This window comes from Oryza glaberrima, chromosome 2, assembly GCF_000147395.1.
Source record: "Oryza glaberrima chromosome 2, OglaRS2, whole genome shotgun sequence".
In the NCBI taxonomy this organism is placed as follows: Eukaryota; Viridiplantae; Streptophyta; class Magnoliopsida; order Poales; family Poaceae; genus Oryza; species Oryza glaberrima.
This window is the reverse complement of record NC_068327.1, coordinates 24,029,313-24,048,982: the sequence shown is the minus strand read 5'-3', so window position 1 is coordinate 24,048,982 and position 19,670 is coordinate 24,029,313. Positions and strand designations below refer to the sequence as shown.

Genomic DNA, 19,670 nt, shown 5'->3' with positions numbered 1-19,670 from the left:
TATATATATATATATATATATATATATATATATATATATATATATATATATGACACTCATATGGGGCACCATGATATCAAATGCACAAAATCACTCAAACTTTTCAAAATTTTCAAATTGTGAGTATATACCTAGTTATAATAATTCGATTTATACTTATACATATCAACAAAACAACTCAAATTTAACTTTATTTCACAATCCATGATTATATACCTAACTAATTATATGTATGGATGCTATATACCTAGAATCAAAATCTAACAAAAACAAGTTCAAATTCAGTTCAAACTTGCTTTGAACTAGTTAGTAAAGTGGTTAATGTTAATACCTAAGTAATTGAAAAAGTTTTTTTTCAATTACTTAGGTATTAACATTAACCACTTTACTAACTAGTTCAAAGCAAGTTTGAACTAAATTTGAACTTGTATATATATATATATATATATATATATATATATATATATATATATATATATATATATATATATATATATATATATACGTATACGTATATATATACGTATACATATATATATACATATACATATATACATATATATATATACGTATATATGAATATATGTATATATATGTATACGTATATATGAATATATGTATATATGTATACGTGTATATATATATATATATATATATATATATATATATATATATATATATATATGTATGTATATATATATATATATATATGTATGTATGTATGTATATATGTATATGTATGTATGTATGTAGGGAGCGTACCCTATGCACACAGGTCCTCGCGTGTACACACCGTGTACACTAACTAAAAATTATCACAAAAAAATCTAGGAAAATTCATACATGTACTTTAAATAGTATTACATCTACGTGCAAAGTAGCATCTTCAAATTCATTCTACATAGAGAATAACAAAAAAGATAAAATTCTGACAAAATTGCAACCTTAAACTGTCAGATTTTTTGTTTTTTTTGTTACGGCTAAAATATAATGAATTTGACGTTAAGATTTTAACCCTAGGTGTAATACAATTAAAAGTATGTGTATGATTTTTTCTAGATTTTTTGGTGACATTTTTTAGTTGGTGTGCACGTGTGTACACATGAGGGCCTGTGTGCATAGGATATGTTGCCATGTATGTATGTATGTATGTATGTATGTATGTATGTATGTATGTATGTGTATATATACATATGTATACATATATACATATATATGTATATATATATGTATACATATATATGTATATATACATACATATATATATGGGTGTATTGGAAATGTTAGTAGAATAAGTCCATATCCATCACCAAAGTATCATCACGATATACCACCCTTAGGTTGTACTCCCTTCGTTTCAAATGTAAGTCATTCTAGCATTTTTCATATTCATATTGGTGTTAATTAATCTAGACATATATATAGATTCATTAACATCAATATGAATGTGGGAAATACTAGAATAACTTACACTGTGAAATAGATGAAGTATTTGTTATGAGATGTTGGGAACTTCTCCCATACGCACGAAAAACAAAGCAGTGAATTAGTGCATGATTAATTAAGTGTTAGCTATTAAAAAAACTTGAAATATAGATTGATATGATTTTTTAAAGAAACTTTTCTATAGATTTTTTTTTTGTAAAAATGCACCATTTTGTAGTTTGGAAAGCGTACGCATGAAAAACGAGGGAGGTAAGTTGGGAACCTCAACGAAAGAACACAGCTACAAATGTCATCGGTAGATCACTAACATATCATGAGTATCTTTGGCTACCAGTGTATCACTAAAGTTCACATGGTTTGAAAAAGTTCATAAAAGGAGGATCCATAATTTTAATCAAAGCTGAAAAAATTTGTGTTATGGGATTGTCTTTTTCTCAGTTGCCCGAAAACAAAGAAAAATGGCCAGGATTACCTCGAGAAACACGCATGAGTAGTGAATCCTATCCTCTTATATTTTCCCCTCCCCTCGCACAACCGCGCACATTGACGTTGGTGCCGTCCTCCTCCCCCGCCCAATTGTGCGGCCTCCGGCCTCACCAGCTGGCTAGGAGATGCAAACGGCACTAGCGAGGGCTGCCGGACTGGTCTCCTCATCCTTCTCATCTCTTTCTCTTTCTTCTCCAAGTCCAGCAATGTGAACCCTTGCCATGTTGATCTTTCCTCATCTCAAGTGGTGAGCCATCGTTGATCCACCACAGCCGCCCGTTCTCCTAACCATTCGTTGGTGTCACCCCCGATACCAACCCTGCTGTTGATGCGAAAAACACACACCTGCCCACCGCCAACCTCTAGTGCCATGGCTTCAGTGTCGCCTCGTTGCCTCACTAGTTCCCCCTGTCCCAAACCCAACCCAACCCTAATCCCTATCTCCTCTACCAGAGCTAGGGCGCCACTGTCACAGGAGAATATGGCCATCATTACCATCGCATGTAAGCTACGTCTCCTCCCTTTCTCTTTCCCATCTCTCCCCTCTCCTGCCTACCCCCAGAGGGGATTGCTAAGCTAATGGTGACTAGCAAGTTCAGTCGCCTGAGCAATTCCTTTTGCCATGCATTTTGGAGAAAAAGATAATATAGGTTTACTATCTTCGTTTATCATCCTATCGCGCCATCGAGCTACTAGTTCTATCTTTTGTCACATGTGTTGAGTCTTTTTATACTATTTCCGTTTATTAATAAATGACATGGTTGATTTTTCCTTAAACCGTAACTAATTAACAATGTTTGTTCAATTATTTAGTTATTAAGTAAAGTGGCAAAAACAGCACTAAATATGTCGTAAAAAAGTATTTTAAGCATGTCTAGTATGTTTGCCTATTTACGCAAATATTTATAGAAAAGATGAATGATCAAATGAATTCAAAAAATCAACTTCGAAGATGAACGTACAGCGTGCATGGCACCCTCACACGCAAGTGGGCTATGCCTGTCATGATGCAAGGTTAGGCTGGTGAATGCAAAATTGGTCATTCTCTACAATGGTGTGGTTGAAATCTTTTGTTGAACCCGGCACATGGTCAAACATAGAACTTGTACATACTCCCTCCGTCTCTTAATATTAGAGGTTTTGACCACTCGTGTTATTAAAAAAATTGTGCAATTATAAAAAACAAAAAGTTATGTTTAAAGTATTTTGGATAATAAAACAAGTCACAAATAAAATAAATAATAATTCTAATTTTTTTTAATAAAACGAATGATCAAAGTGCAAGCAAAAAATAAAAAAAATTATATTAAGGGACGGATGGAGTAATTCAGAGTACAATTGGTTTTTTGTTTGATTAGGCTGTGTTTAGATCCAAAGTTTGGATCCAAACTTCAGCCATTTTCCATCACATCAACCTGTCATACACATAACTTTTCAATCACATCATCTTTAATTTTAACCAAAATCTAAACTTTGAATCCAATTAAACACAGCCTTTCTAGTTCTAGTGCTTGGAGCACGAGAACAACATATCACTTGGCAGGGCTACAGAATCCTGACGCACATCAACTCACTCTCATATGACCATGCAAACAAGTACCCATATCATTAGTCTGACAAATCCCACAATATAAGCTACAACAACTACATCATCATTCATCGTCGCTTGATGTGTTCACGTCTTAAGCGTATGTTCGGCGTGATTAAAAAGAAATGCATTGATCACCACCTACTCTTCCGCCATCCGTTGTGAACTCGTGATTCTGGTGCAAGCAAGATTCCTCCACGTTGCAGACGTGGGGTGGGGCTTTGATATTCCTGGCACTGATCTACAGAGTGATTAAACAAACCTCACAGCCAGGACAACAGGAATAAGGATATACTACTAGCAACTGCCGTATAGCAAGATCAGGAAGATCCAGCAACCAGGCGCACACGGTTCCACCGCAAAACTGCCCCCCAAACCGAAGCGCACGCTACCTCGGCATCCACCACCACGGTGTTTGCTTGCTTGCCCCCCGCGACCGCGTCGGCCCGAGAAAGCCGTGCTGCTGTTTTGAGCCGTCCGTGCAGGCGTGCATTCACCAGCGCGCGCGCGCGCGCGGCGCTAGGACACGCCGTGTCGCGGCGCGGCACGGCACGGCACGGCAAGTACCTTAACTGAAACCTACTTGCCGTGCCGCGGTGAGCCGTTGAGCAGTGAGCTACTAGTGGACGGCAAAGGCGCCGCCTTCTAGTAGGTTTCAGTGTACCAAGGGATTAATAACAAAATCACGCTCTGATTATTTTATCGTCTAGAATTAACTGTAACTGCGTCCAGATCCTGACGCGTATCACTCCAGATAAACCAAAAGATTACAAAAACATATCTGCTCTGTTTATTTTTATCGTCTAAGTTTAACAGAAAAAACTGCATCCTGATGCTGAATGTCTGATGCGTATCACAACAGATAATTAAGCAAAGATTAAAAAACAAAAAAAAAAACTCTATCTAGAATCCTATATGTCGGGACTCGCTCTACAGACCGGGACAGGGAAGGTAGAATCAGCTTTCGTTGACCCGCTCGGCGTTAGCACTCGAGAGTCCCCGTCCATCCTATTAATCCTCGGGCGTAGCACCACCTCTCCTAGTCTCCAAGCTCCATCGAAGACGACGACTCACTGCTAGCTGGTAGCTGCTGCCGGTGGTGCCGATCGACTGCCGGACGGCGGGCAGAGACGCCATGGGAGAGGAGAAGAGCCAGCAGCGGCGGCGGCAGGGCCACCCTCTCCTGAGGGGAGGCGGCGCGGGGAAGCAGGCCGGGCGGCGTTACACCCACGGCTTCTCCGCCTCCCAGATGGTCGCGCTCGCCGCCCTGTGCGGCGCGCTGGCGCCCTCGCTCTCGCCGGACACCCGCGACGACGACGACGACGACGCCGGAGGCGGACGCTATGGCGGCGCCGGTGCGTCCGACGCCAAGGCCGTCAGGGACTTCCTCCTCGCCTCCGCCGCCGACCCGCCCGTCCCCGACGAGGTTGGTACTACAACTCGGCCTACGCGCTTAACAAGCTTGCTTTTGCTTAGCTACCTGTAGCGAGAGTGAAGCCTCGGCCGGCGATGGTGCAGGTGGCGGAGCTGATGACGAGGATGTGCCTCCGGGAGGCGCTGGCGCTGGTGCGGGCGGTGCTGTGGCTGCTGGGGACGCGGCTGGGGACGCTGGCGCTGTGCGGGGGGCGGTGCGTGTCGTGGGGGAGGTGGCCGTTCGTGCTCACGTTCGCGGAGATGCCGGTGGAGCGGCGGGAGGAGGCGCTCCGGCGGTGGAGCAGGGTGACCGTGCTCCCGCCGCTGCGCGCCTTCTTCCTCGTCGTCAAGGTCTTCTGCCTCTACGTCTTCTACTCCTGGGTAACCACTCCTCCTCCTCCTCTCATGGCCTCTCGTACACCGCTCATCGATCAGCTGCGAGTTCATTCACGTTAGATTTTTTTTTTCTCGCGTTTTGCCCGCGCCACGCACGTGCGCAAGGTGATTTTTCTCTCGACGGATGCACGTACGTACGCCCTTGAGGGACGGACTGAGGGTTGTGTTCGTGGGCCGTGGAGTCTTGCAAAGACCTGCCGCTTTTGTATGTGGGACCGGACAGTAACTAGTGAATCCCTGAATGGGACTGTTTATCTATTTGTCTGGTGATTTCTAAAAAAGGAATCACTTAGATTTTTTCTACCCTTAGATTTACATGCAACGAACTACAAAAGAATATAACAAATATATATTTAATTACACATTATTTTTATCTAAATTACAGTGCACTTACATGTTATATCAACTGAATTTACAAAATATAATTTTAGTTATATAGGACTGTAATTTTATATTTTAAAGAAAATACAAATATATATCGATTTTGCTATATATTTGTTGACAAATTTTTCCCAAAAATTTGACAAATGTAATTACAGTACAATCGTAGTGTAATTACACTGTAACTATAGTATAACTTGTATGTAACTTTCAAAAATCTCTCCGTAACATATCATTTCGGTAAAATGGAGGTCGTGGGAACAAATTCTTTCACATATGTGTGTGATATGATTTGTTTTCTTCCTCACCAAAACAAATCTTGTAATAGATCTAACGATTCAAAATTATGTGAAACTTACATATAAGTTACACTGTAGTTACATGTAAGTTACAGTGTAATTACATATAAGTTACAGTGTAATTACACTACGATTGTACTATAATTACATCTGTCAAATTTTTAGGAAAAAATTTGTCGACAAATGTATATTTTACATGTAAGTGGTTGTATGGAGGCCAAAAAAAGTGTCAAATGCCAGCAAAAAAATCACACGAGAGATGGATAGCAAAATCAATTCACAAAAGTGGCACAACATGAATATAAAAGGTGCAACTAGGAATCTAATTACGTACATGAACATAATAACCTAAGTACTGTACTGTGATGTGTGTATTATTACATCACTGGAGCAAGTATACACTAGCAGGTTGTAAACAAACTCTAAAACATGTGAAAGAGATAAGAGAGTAGAGAGAAAAAAAATAGAGAGGAGAATATAGGATTTGTTTAGATCTAAAGTTTGGATCCAAACTTCAGTCCTTTTCTATCACATCAACCTGTTATACACACATAACTTTTCAGTCACATCATCTTTAATTTTAATCAAAATTTAAACTTTACGCTGAACTAAACATAAACACAGCCATAGTCATACCAATGTGCGACTTATAATACACTAGTTTAAATGCTAGGCTCAGGTCAGGTACTAGTATAAAGATAGTGATGCGATGGAGTAGAACTATAAAGAAAAGTAGGGTTGTCCTCGCCCCAAAAATAAATGGTAGAGTTGGGTAAAAAAAATAACTCCCACTCCCCAATATATAAGTATTCCATTTTCAACTTTAATTATTAATAGTAAAAAATTAAAAAAATCAATCATATAATATTGATGTTACTAGGTTTATTATTAAACTATTATAATATGTAACTCTTCTTATTTAATACATCTTATTTTTATAGATAATATTGATCCGAATAGTATTTCGAACATCGTATTAAAGTTTAAAAATACTTATATTTTTAAAATGGAGGGAGTACTACTATCCATTATAGCCGCATGTTTTGGACGCGCAGCGCCTCGTCTTGGCGCAGGCCATAGCGCCTCCGCATGCGGCGCATCGCGGTATGCCGGTATGATGTCAATGATGGCAGCTACCGTGCCCGTGCGCCAGCGAGCGTGGCACTGGCACACACACATGACATTGGAGCTGCAGATCTTTTGGCGCGAGCGCAACGTGCAGCCGTGCACCAAGTCTGAGCTTCTAGAATGAGCCTTGTCCTTCTCTCGCTGCATGATTAACCTTGTACTATACCATTGCCAAAGCTGCAGTGATGATGAGGTGGCGGTTGGTGTCCACAAGACCACAAGTTCAGTGTGGATCATGTGCACACAACGAATTTAGGAATTGCATAATCGTTAAAGCTGAATCTGAACAGGTGAATGCGCCTTGATGCCCAGACCAAACTTTCTGCTGAGTCAGGCAACACACAGGGACAGCGACAGGAGTAGTTTTTCTTCCCCCAAACGACGTCGATGTGCATGTCCTCTCTGATAGTGCCAGCTACAGATATTTGAAAATAAACTTATACAGTAATCAATATCACATTTCAAACGACGTCCAATACTGTATTACTCCCTTCGTTTCTTACTATAAATCGTTTAACATTTTGAATATAAAACAAATATTATATTAAATATATTTAATGTTAAATTTAAAAAATTAATTTGTGTTATACAGTACATGTTATTTTTATAAACTTAGTTAAACTTAAAAATAATTAGTATATCAGATAAGTCAAACGAATTATCAAATGAAACAAAGGAGTACTAAAGAAAAATGTAACAAACCTGACCTTCCTGCAGATTGACGAGAGCTCAGAGAACCCGCACTGGCGAGCGATCGGGTACAGCCCGCCGACCGACGAACCGCCGGCGGAGGAGCACACGGAGGCGACGAAGCGGCCACTCGACGACGGCGTGGTCGAGACCATCAACCTCACGGACGCGTCCCTCCCGTCGTCCCTCGCGGAGAAAGGCCTCGCGGTGACCGATGACGCGGCGCGCAACGTGTGCCGGGTGGAGTGCGACGTCGCCATCGTCGGCTCCGGCTGCGGCGGGGGCGTGGCGGCCGCGGTGCTCGCCGGGGCCGGCCACAAGGTGGTGGTCATCGAGAAGGGCAACTACTTCACGTCGCGGGACTACACGTCCTTCGAGGGCCCGTCGATCAACCAGCTCTACGAGTCCGGTGGGTTCGTCACCACGATGAACGGCGGCGGGCTGCTCCTGGCCGGCTCCACGGTCGGCGGCGGCTCGGCGGTGAACTGGTCGGCCTGCCTCAAGACGCCCGAGTTCGTGCGCAGGGAGTGGGCGGCCGCGCACGGGCTCCCGCTGTTCGCCAGCCCCGACTACGCCGCCGCCATGGACAAGGTGTTCGAGCGGCTCGGCGTGACGTCGGGGTGTACGGAGGAAGGGCTCCAGAACAAGGTCCTCCGCAAGGGGTGCGAGAAGCTGGGCTACAAGGTCGACGCGGTGGCGAGGAACTCGTCGGAGGGACACTACTGCGGCAGCTGCGGCTTCGGCTGCCGCACCGGGGACAAGCGCGGCACGGACACGACGTGGCTGGTCGACGCGGTGGGCCGCGGCGCGGTGATCCTGACGGGGTGCAAGGCGGAGAAGCTGGTGCTGGAACGCGGCGGGGCGAGGGGCAGGCGGTGCGTCGGCGTGGTGGCCAGGAGCACCAACCCGGCCATCACGAAGACGCTGGAGGTGCGCGCCAAGGTGACCGTGTCGGCGGCCGGCTCGCTCCTCACGCCCGTGCTGCTGCAGCGGAGCGGGCTCACCAACCCGCACATCGGCAAGAACCTCCACCTCCACCCGACCGCCCTGGCGTGGGGCTACTTCCCGGACACGATGCCGGACCTGAAGGGGAAGGCGTACGAGGGCGGCATCATCACGTCGATGCACAAGGTGGAGACCTCCGGCGCCGGCGCGCCGCACCGTGCCATCCTCGAGACGCCGATGATGGCCGTGGCCGCCACGGGGACGCAGATGCCCTGGCTGTCCGGGCGAGACTCGAAGGAGCGGATGCTCCGGTTCGCCCGGACGGTGCACATCTTCTCCCTGGTCAGGGACCGCGGGTCGGGGACGGTGCACGGCGAGCGGCGTGTCGCGTACCGCCTCGACGCGGCGGACAGGGAGGACATCCGCGACGGCCTGCGGCGCGCGCTGCGGGTCCTCGTCGCGGCGGGCGCGGCGGAGGTGGGCACGCACCGGAGCGACGGGCAGCGGCTGCGGTGCGAGGGGCTGACCGAGGAGGCGCTGGAGGAGTTCCTCGACGGCGTCACCGTGGTGCGCGGGCCGCAGTCGAGGAGCGAGACGTGGGGCCTCTTCTGCTCGGCGCACCACATGGGCAGCTGCCGGATGGGCGCCACGGCGGGCGACGGCGCCGTCGACGCCCGCGGCGAGAGCTGGGAGGCGGAGCGGCTGTACGTGTGCGACGGCAGCGTGCTGCCCACCGCGGTGGGCGTCAACCCCATGATCACCATACAGTCCGTAGCGTATTGCCTCGCAAATGGCATCGCCGACTCCCTGTCCGCTAAAACGACTTAATTAGCTCCTATCGTATCTTCTACTACAAAATTCATCCATTCCAGTCCATTCCAGAACATCACAGCTTGCAAATTCGATTAGTACGTTTATCACAGCTTGCAAATTCCATTAGTACGTTTTAGCGTATATGATTGTTACGAGGACCAGAATAATGTGCATGATTCTTGTCGTGTGAAGTTATGGATTATCTGTAATTATCTCTATAAAAAGGAAAAAATAAACACCGCAATGAAAATGCTTCCTGCATACTTTATTCAGTCTAGAATTCGTCGCTCTTTGCACATATCTTTTCATTACATTAGAGATGCACAGTACTCACTATAAGTACTAGTTAAATTGAGCACAGTTGGAGAATAGAGTGACCGTCGACCCAGGATGTAGAGGGACGTGGAACGAACCTGCGCTGCACTGCACATATACTATCAGAAACAAATTAAACCATGCGTGTGTGTTTAAATGTGTTGATGGCGCACGGGCATTTTCGACCGGGAGATATGGCAATGCTCTTGACTCAGCATTTCAGAAGAGGCGTCAACGCCAGAACATTCATGCATGAAGCGACAGGTGCTGTGCAAGCAGCAGTTGAGTGCTCCGTCTTTAGCCACCACTTTGCCTACCCGGATGGTATTGCCCTCCATATTACTGCTGCATACGTCTATTGATAGGTGATGCCATTAATTTTTAATATATGTTTAATCATTTATCTATTTAAAAATTTCATATAAATACGTAAGACATAAATATTAGTAAAAAATTTTTAGTGATAAAACAACTCATAATAAAATAAATGATAGTTATATGTTTTTTAAATAAGACAAACGATTAAATATATTTAAAAGTCAACAGTGTCATAAATTAAAAATGAAGATAACACTGCTAATTTGGCTCGTGGTTTGGGCTATACTCAATTGTCAACTTTGCTTTGTAAAAGTTTAGTGGTTTCCTCTTTTGTCACAGGTGGGACGTGGATGGGATGATACTGCACCAGTGTAACGATGTTATGATAGCATTAATGTGCATTTCCAAAGAAAAAAAAGTTGGAGTGAATTAGGAGCTTCCGTTTCGAAAATTCTCTTCGTGACTTCGCGACGAACTTGTCATTTAATGCTGATATTTGTACACGTAGGTGCAATATTTTTCATCGAAATAAAAAAAAGCATCAAAATAATCAGTAATTCTATGTGTTTAATCTAGCATTGCTGCAGATGTGCAGTATTAGGCAAAAGAACACGACAGGATGTGCATTGCCCTTCCATAATTCCATTTGGTCAGCATCATATCTTCTCAGTAGTTTACATCAAAATTCATGATTATTCCTTCATGATTCTAACAGCTATTCCCAGTAGTAGTTTACATCAAAATTCATGATTATTCCTTCATGATTCTAACAGCTATTCGTACTAGTTTACATCAAAACAGTGCAACACAAATGACATTTCACTACGAGCGCCGAATACAAGTTGGTGATGGCGAAAGAATTTAGTACTAGCCTTCAAGTTACAATGAATCTACAACTGTACTGTAGGCAAATACATTTGTTAGATGCCTGGGCCTCTACATCAACTTTAGTCCTAGCTTATCCGAGTCCTCTATTGTCGAATGTCAACTGCATAATTGAATGAAGAAGCTCAAGTACCAAATTTTAGGGAAATGCACACCCAAACCGTTCAGATAATCGATCAGTTCACGATCAGGCATAATAAAATTACGCAGAAGCAAATTTAAGAAAAATGCACACCGCAAACAGTCCAGATAATTGATCAATTTTGTTCACGATCGCGAGAGGAAGGCGTAATAAATCAAAGTATGCCAAACTACGGGCACAAGCCACACAGGTGCTCTGTGACATATGTAATACAAAGTAACTACACCTTCAGCTTGATTTCCAGCACAATGTAGTGCACAGTTCAGCATCAAAAGAAGGGTTAGTTGGCATCATAGCATTAGCTAGCGTCCAATACCATTTCAGTATTAGAACAGAACAATATGATCATAACACGTCATCATAACCTATAGCCAAGATGTTACAGACTTTACAATCAGTTATCGCGCATATGCAAAGTGTAAAGCCGTACTCTCTTGCTCAAGGCAAAAACAGATAAACTCCACTTTAACTTTGGCAAAAAGAAGTGGTTGCTCAGTTTGGTGCCGACAGAGGTTTATTAACAGTAGACCAAAATGTTTCTAGGGGAAATCAAGCCAAAATAATTCCACTTCAAAAGGATTTGGGGTTCCCAACTTCAGACCCCTGAAATATGTCATGAGCACCGCTCATCTTGTGCCAGCAAAAAATAAACTTGATGTTGGTATACTACAAATAGTTAATTATTTGACAGATGCTTTTACAGCTTTCTCAGCCGCATCATCAAGATCCTCTGCAGTGATTAATGTCATTCCACTTTCCTGCAACAGGACATCACAGTCAGGTACGAAAGTTTCCAGTGAAGGACGACTTGGCAGATATTCCTACAAAAAAAGAATGCATGCAAGTAATTTTTACCTTTAGAATCCTCTTCCCTTGGTCAACATTGGTGCCTTCCAACCGAACAACAACAGGCACCTTCAGGTCAACCTGGCGGTCAAGAGAATGATTCAATACAGTGCAGGAAAGTTTTATATTGTACATTAACCAGCAAGATAATCTAAATTGTCCCGCAAAAAACAAAAATATAAAATCATCAATCCAAGGAAATAACTGTGTCATTACATTCCCAAGAAACAGTAATTGTTAAAAGAATATTTCTCAAACAAATACAAGAGAAAATGTTGTGGAACAGACAAGATTCCACAAGAAGTTGTCATAGGGTTAATCTCAAATGTTTTATACTTGATGCAATACCAGTAGTACTTTCATAAAGAAAAGAAATTGTTCTGAAAAATTTAATAGAAAACTATCTCATAAGAAACTTCCACATTTAATGGAAAAGGTTACCATGGAATAAGAAAGATTCAATAGGTATATTGTAATTTATTAATTTGAAGCAAGAGGGAACCACAATAAGCTGCTTTAGTCATTCAATGAAAACTACATACAAAATTTGAAGACAAACCTGTTTTGCTGCATTCACTATTCCACTTGCTATCACATCACATTTCATGATACCACCAAAAATGTTCACTAGAATAGCCTTCACTCTATCATCGGAAGTCAAAATCTTAAATGCTTCCACAACCTGAATACAAGTTATATAAAAAGTTTATAAATGACCAAACTGGGAAGCATAACATGCAAAAACAAAATAACAATTTAGCATGGATTCCAACAAACAGATTATCAGTTATATGAAAATCTTTTAGGCTGTGTTCGGGAGGAGGGGTTCGGTTGGGAACCCCTCCTCCCCGGCACGCAAAACAAAGCTCATATTATTGCATGATTAATTAAGTATTAACTATTTTTTTAAAAAAATGGATTAATATGATTTTTTTAAAACAACTTTCATATAGAAAATTTTTGCATAAATCACACCATTTAGCAGTTTGAAAAGTGTGCGCGCGGAAAACGAGAGAGGTGGATTGGGAAAATGGGGGGAAGAACACAGCCTTAGTGGCGCGATTCACATGAGATGGTAGTTACAAAAAGAATTCTCAGCTTATTATACCTGTCCCTCTGATGCACTTCCACCAACATCAAGAAAATTGGCAGGCGTACCCCCGTGCAACTTAATGATGTCCATTGTAGCCATTGCCAATCCTGCACCGTTCACCATGCAGCCAATTTCTCCATCAAGCCCAATGTAGTTCAAGTCAGCTTTGGCAGCAGCCACCTGTAAAGGTATTAGAGATAAACTCATAAATATCTTCAGTTTCCATTCTCAGAACAACAAAAGCTGTAACATCCCTCCAGAGGCAAGTCAAGCCATCCTCCAAAAGAAGGGGTAAATGAAAAAAAAATACATAGATAGAGATAAAGGAACACACAGACTACAAGAGAAAGTGAATAAAGGAAATGGCAAGCAGTAATATACCTCTCTGGGATCTTCCTGTGTTGTGTCACGCATGGCAAATATCTCTTTCTGCCTAAAGGCAGCATTGTCATCAAAGTTCAACTTTGCATCAGCAGCGACCAGCTTGTTGTCAGCTGTCTCAGCAAGAGGATTAATCTACCCACATAACATGTCCAAATTAGTCATAACCAGTGCAGTGGTAAAGCGGGCCATTCCAAATGAGATACCATTTGTTATTGATTACCTCGAGCAGTGTGCAATCAGACTTGCAGAACAGTTCATAGAGCTTCTTAATCTGTTCTATGGAAGACTGTCTGTCAGCTGTCTTTGGTGCCAGACCATCAACAACTTTAGCTGCATCATCATCTGTGATTCCCTTGAATACATCAATAGGAACCTGGCAATCCAGAGCATTGCATTTCAATGTATGATCGATTTCATTAGAAACAATTAAAAAAATGCAGGAGCACACAATGCTGTTGCCAACAGAGGGATATTGATTAGAGGCAATAGATTTACCTTGATGATCATATCAGGGTACTTCTCTGCAAGATCTTCAATACTGGTTCCTCCCTTGCTGCACGCTATAATGAGCTGAAAATGAGTGAAAATCAGTTAGTCTACAGCAAGAAGTCAAGAACCCCTATCTGAAATAGGGGAACATGCATATTAACTACCTAATGGTTTAATTCTTTAAGTAATTCAGGCACAAGCAAAAAAAGAAAACAAAATGATAGCAAAAAAGGATTTATAAAAACAATTATGATGCGTCTAAATTCAGAAGTGAGCACAAAAGTAATCCTACTCGAAGGATTGATTACATCATTCCCATGTATAATTTATAATTATACCAAAACCAATACAAAATATTTTTGAGAAAAAAAACAATACAAAAGTGGAAAATAATTATTGGTTCACAGCCTTAGAATGCTTGACCTTTACAAAGATGCTTAGTGACACAGCTACTGCATGCAATTATCTGTTACTAATTGTGAAGCCCATTATCCGTTGACTAAAGATTTATGTGAACCTTCATCAGCTCATGCACACTTTGTTAGTTTATGGTATTGAAAAAATTAATAAAATAAACAAGTACACATGGTTGCAAAACAACAACAAACTGTTATTCTTGTGGAAAATTGATCCATATTTTAGTACTTACCACTCCTTAACATAGTCTCATAAATTATCAGAATCTAGGTTACAAGAAATACTGAATCTAGATGGAAAAGTGTGCAATACCAAGCTTCCTTAATTTATTCAAATAATAGAACAAAACTCAGTAAATAAAAAGAGAAAAATGAGCAATACAAAAAATTGCTTGTGTTCAAAGACATACCGGACCAGCAGTATTCCTGTCAAGGGTGATGGCGAAGTACATCTCATTAACAAGTGACAGTTTCTCACATAAGTAGACCTGTCAAAACACAAATCAACGAATTTAGTACTTGACAATTTTCAGTGATTTGAGCAGAAACATAGAGCATTAAAAAGTGTGACTCTTGCTTTGAAAGATAAGGTAGTGAAAGACGCAGAACTTATGGACAGTCGCATGACAACCTGTGTAAGCCTCTTTCTACATGAAATTGCATCTAAATTTGCATTCAAAAAAGTAATAACTACAAGATCCACTATGATTAGACTGAAAAAAGAATCAAGGGAAACAATCATTGCCACAGCATGCACCAAAAAAGGCACTCCGTATAGTGTAATGGCTTCTTCCAATTATTCCATTTATTTCTCATATGGAAGTACATTAAACGGCATTGGATTTACAAGTTCAATACTGTTTTGGGCGAACACAGTCATATGCTAAAGCTTAACCTTCTACATATTTGCAACAAAAAAAATATAGTGATAAAAAGCTTTCTTACTAAAGAATCAATAATCAAGCAAACACAACAACAGTACTTTCTAACAATGCTGGAAACACCAAATGAAACTGTGGTAGCAAAACAAAATGGCAAGCTGATTGCAGTTCAAATTGGAATATAGATGCTGAAGGGGGCTACATATTACTAAAAACTAACCTTGCTCACAATCTTCCCCTGTGGACCAGTTTGTTTTGTTACCAGAATCTGGCCAAGCATTTTTGCTGCAGAGGAGATAACATAAACACTTAAAAGTAGGAGTACATACACAAATAACATGTATAGTATACAACTTAATTGAATGACTACGAAGAAAAGAATTGAATGACTATGAAGAAAAGAGAGCATTGCATGTCACTTAAAAGGCCATTCACTTCAAATCATAAGGCATCGAGGCAGTCAAACTCAGAACCAAACAACAAATAACCAAATCTTAAGTTGGTGAGAAAGGTAAGGAACTAATTAATCAATTGAAGGAATAAATCACCTATCATATATGGATTTATTCAAATCTGAAGGTAGTATCAAGGATGTCAGACTTCATACAATAAGATTATCTTTACTTGCATATTTCATTATAACACATGTAATTGCCAAAACCAAATAATAGCAATAAATTGCATTGGAGGTTACTGTGTAGACTGTGAAGCAAGACTAGTGTGCATGGAACAGTTATGTATAAACTTCTAAATCAGCTGCCCATTATCATCTGAAGCAACAAACAACTGAAGCACATACTGGGAGAAACTTGTCAAGCTGCTGTTCAATATATTCGTAAGTCTCTGACATTAACTCGTACCTGCGAGGCTTTCAGCTTCCTCTGCCTTAACAATATGAACACCACCCTGCAGTCCACTTTTGAATGTTCCCAATCCACGGCCACCAGCCAGGATTTGACTCTTAACAACTATCTGCAGTTGTGTCATGTTTTGAGTATGGCTGAATTGAACCACAAAATGATTCATGCAATAATACATAGATCTACCCTACAAAGTAGGCTAGGGACAACAATCAGCTAGATTTGATTTTGGAGTAGGCCAGCCTACCATCTACTGACTCATCTTTATAGTTCTACGGAATAACAAACATTTTGAAGCGGAATACCCCAATACTATCTTGTGATAAGCAAAAGGTTTCCCCTTAACCAAGTTAAGGGCTTACAAGCCACATTGACTATAAACCTTGGCAATATTTTCCTAGAAGATATGATTATTTTAAAGAGACCACATGTGCGTGTATAATCTTTGAAAAGGAGAAAAAAAAAGTTTATATGCAGTCCTATGACTAAACAGCATTGAAAAATTACTCAAAACACCAATAATAGTGTCATACCAGAGTAGCTAAGACTAATTACAAGTAATGTTACTTTCCAGGCACCAACAGTGATGTATTTCACCCATTCGTATTATATGAAACTATATCCCGTATACTACAGCAACCACTAACCTCCCCTCTGGAGAAAAACTGGTCAGGCCATCAGCAGAAATTGCAGTAAACTACATTCTCTATATACATCCTAATACCATCAAATAACTGCCACAACCAAGTCTCAAATTGGCCGCACAAACAATAAAGAATAAGGAACGGAAACATCACCTCTTTCTCACTAGGGAAGACGTTCTTCAAGGTGTTTTTGACCTCCTCCACCGATCCCGCCGCCGCGCCCCTGGGCACGTTGATCCCGTACTTCCCCATCAGCTCCGCGCCCTGCGATACCCACACATCCACGAACCCTAGCGCGTTAGCCCAGGCCCCTAAATCGAAGACTCCAAAAAAAAAAACCCGCAAAAATCGAACGGAATATGGTGCGGGAATCTGCGGGATCTGGTGGAGGGGGTTGCAAGAGCACCTGGTACTCGTGGATGTTGAGGCGGCGGAGCTGCTGGTGCTGCCATTTCCCGGCGACGGAGAGGGCGCGCGAGGCCAGCTTCCCGAGCGATCCGCGAACCATGGCTGCGGCGGCGTGGGGGGCTCTCTCCTCCGATCCGGAAACCCTACAAGCGTGGAGGGATGGCACGCGTGGTCTTTCGCTGTTCCTCTCTCTCTATATGCGGGTTTGATTTTTCACTCGGTTTTTTCTCTCGTCTTCTTTTCCCTTTTCTTTCTTGCGAGAGGGTGCGGCGGCGGCGTAGGAGAGGAAGAGGGACCAGACGCCGGCGCGTTTGACTGACATGTAGGATCACGACAGTTTCACTGACATGTGGGTCCCATAACTGTGGGGTCCATATGTCATTGTCAGATGAATGTAGGCCGCGGTTGCTCAGGTATAGAGGCACTTGTGCTTCGAGCCTTTGATACACTTTTCATGGGCCTAAGCGGCCTAACTGGTATCCCTGCTGTATGGGCTGGACAGGTCCAGATAAGCTTAAGATGAAATGTTGTTGGGCTGGCCTAAATCTGTGATTTACACACATTTAGGCAGTGGCCAGTCTAGCCCACACAGCCCAGTGCAGGAAAGTGGCACTGGGAGGCACATGCAATGCAAGTAATCAAACACGCCCCAATTTGTATTCGGGAGTTTAAAATTTTGAGAAACAATTAGTTGGTAGCTAACTTTCAAGAATATGGAGAAGGTGGGTTTTCCAACTTCTAGCTCCTAGTTTGTTTTCTAGATTTTACAACTGTAGCTTCTCAGAATTTAAACGAAAAGCTAGATTATTTATTTGAGGGAGCTTCTGATGCTGGGATAAGCTGCACCTACCGGAAACTCCCCCAAATAGGTCCCAAGAGTCCTAGACCACCGGGGCTTTACATGTTGTAAGCACAGGTCGTTGGTATTCTGATACATATCTTATTCGTAGATATGCCAACCCAAAACGATGGAAATCCCATCATTTATCTTAATTTTCATAGCATCCCGAACAGCATAAGAGTTTAATATGATCTCACTAGATTGGTAGGATCTTACATAAGATCTCGACCCTACGATTCTACATAAGCATCTTTTAAATTTCATGTGTGTTGAAAATAACGTGAATAAGCTTACTGAGATTTTAAAAAATACTACCTCTGTTTCATATCATATGTTGTTTTGATTTTTTTTCAAACTTCTTTAAGTTTAACCAAGTTTCTAGAAAAATATAGCAATATTTTGAACACGAAACAAATGTATTATCAAAATATATTAAATATTGGTTTTGATGAGACTTGGTGTTGTAGACATTGCTGTTTTTTATAAACTTAATCAAACTTAAACAAGCTTTAATAGAAAAAAAATATATCAAAGTAACTTATAATATGGAATGCATTGAGTACCAATTAAATTTATCAAAATTAATACTAGAGACTTCAAATTTTAAAACATGTTACAAATTTTATATAAAAAATATGTACCTTATAAAAATCTGATAGATCCCAAGCCTACAATATTATTTGAAATAGAATGATCCAACCTAATATTCCGATCCTAACAACCTCGCAAACACATTTGGGATATCCGGATGTAGTCATCTTGGTATGTTTGCGGTAGCTGATAGCTAAATGATAACTTGGATGTACTGTGTACTCCTTACGCGGTTACGCCCCAAAATAAACCAACTTCTTGTCCTAAAATAAAGCAACTATACTTTCTTAGAAGTACCTACTATTGGTTCATAACTATATAAATTCTATTCCTTCAATACCTCACCTATCCATCCAGTAATATAACTTCTCTATTAATTAGAGGCATTTAAGTCTATTGTATTGCTCCTTAAATATATCTTGAAAAGATGGGATTTGAAATTTTTGGACCAAAGGAGTTTTTGAGATTTGTTCCCGTACTTTCATTTACATTGAAAAACACATGGAAGAAAAAACGTGGAAATTTACTCAAGAAACCGTACAACTTTTGTTCCTTTTGCTCAGCAAAGAAACTGCTGTAATTAGGATGAATACACCCAAGCCAGTATACCTGTTTGGCAATTGGAACCCGGCAAATGCATGGTAGTTCAACCTAGCACCAATCAAATTATTCTAGAGTTGGCATGGCCACGATTGCAAGCTATCTTCGCAAGAAAGAAAACGAAAATGTTCGTGTCAAAAGTGAGGTTTAACTTAATTGGTTTTTTATTGTAGAACCTGCGATAGATTTAAGTTCTAAATTTAGTATGAGTGCTCATATTACGACTAATTATTTTTCCAGTAGTACACGGTATTCCCATCGACAACGAGTCGCTTATAATAATTTCGTCAATTTTAAAATATACTGGAACAGTTTCTCATAGATGCCCCTAAAGATAAGATGTGTGTATTTATAAAGATGTGTGCGAGCCCC

The 19,670-nt window shown here is 41.4% G+C and overlaps 2 protein-coding genes across 2 annotated transcripts; one reads left to right on the top strand and one right to left on the bottom strand.

Annotated features, from left to right (window-relative positions):
• The first annotated feature begins 4,486 nt into the window (after positions 1-4,486).
• LOC127762217 (long-chain-alcohol oxidase FAO2-like) lies at positions 4,487-9,776 on the top strand. Its single transcript, XM_052286639.1, has 3 exons — positions 4,487-4,946; positions 5,039-5,314; positions 7,855-9,776. Exons 1-3 carry the CDS (start codon positions 4,656-4,658, stop codon positions 9,598-9,600), a joined length of 2,313 nt encoding a protein of 770 aa, XP_052142599.1. The 5' UTR covers positions 4,487-4,655; the 3' UTR covers positions 9,601-9,776.
• Positions 9,777-11,587: 1,811 nt separating this feature from the next.
• On the bottom strand, positions 11,588-17,515 carry LOC127762218 (succinate--CoA ligase [ADP-forming] subunit beta, mitochondrial). The gene is made up of 12 exons (XM_052286640.1): positions 17,265-17,515; positions 17,012-17,122; positions 16,215-16,326; positions 15,575-15,639; positions 14,884-14,961; positions 14,064-14,138; positions 13,789-13,941; positions 13,566-13,700; positions 13,200-13,364; positions 12,651-12,773; positions 12,101-12,172; positions 11,588-12,003 (listed from the first exon to the last, which is right to left on the bottom strand). Exons 1-12 carry the CDS (start codon positions 17,364-17,366, stop codon positions 11,926-11,928), a joined length of 1,269 nt encoding a protein of 422 aa, XP_052142600.1. The 5' UTR covers positions 17,367-17,515; the 3' UTR covers positions 11,588-11,925.
• Positions 17,516-19,670: the final 2,155 nt, after the last annotated feature.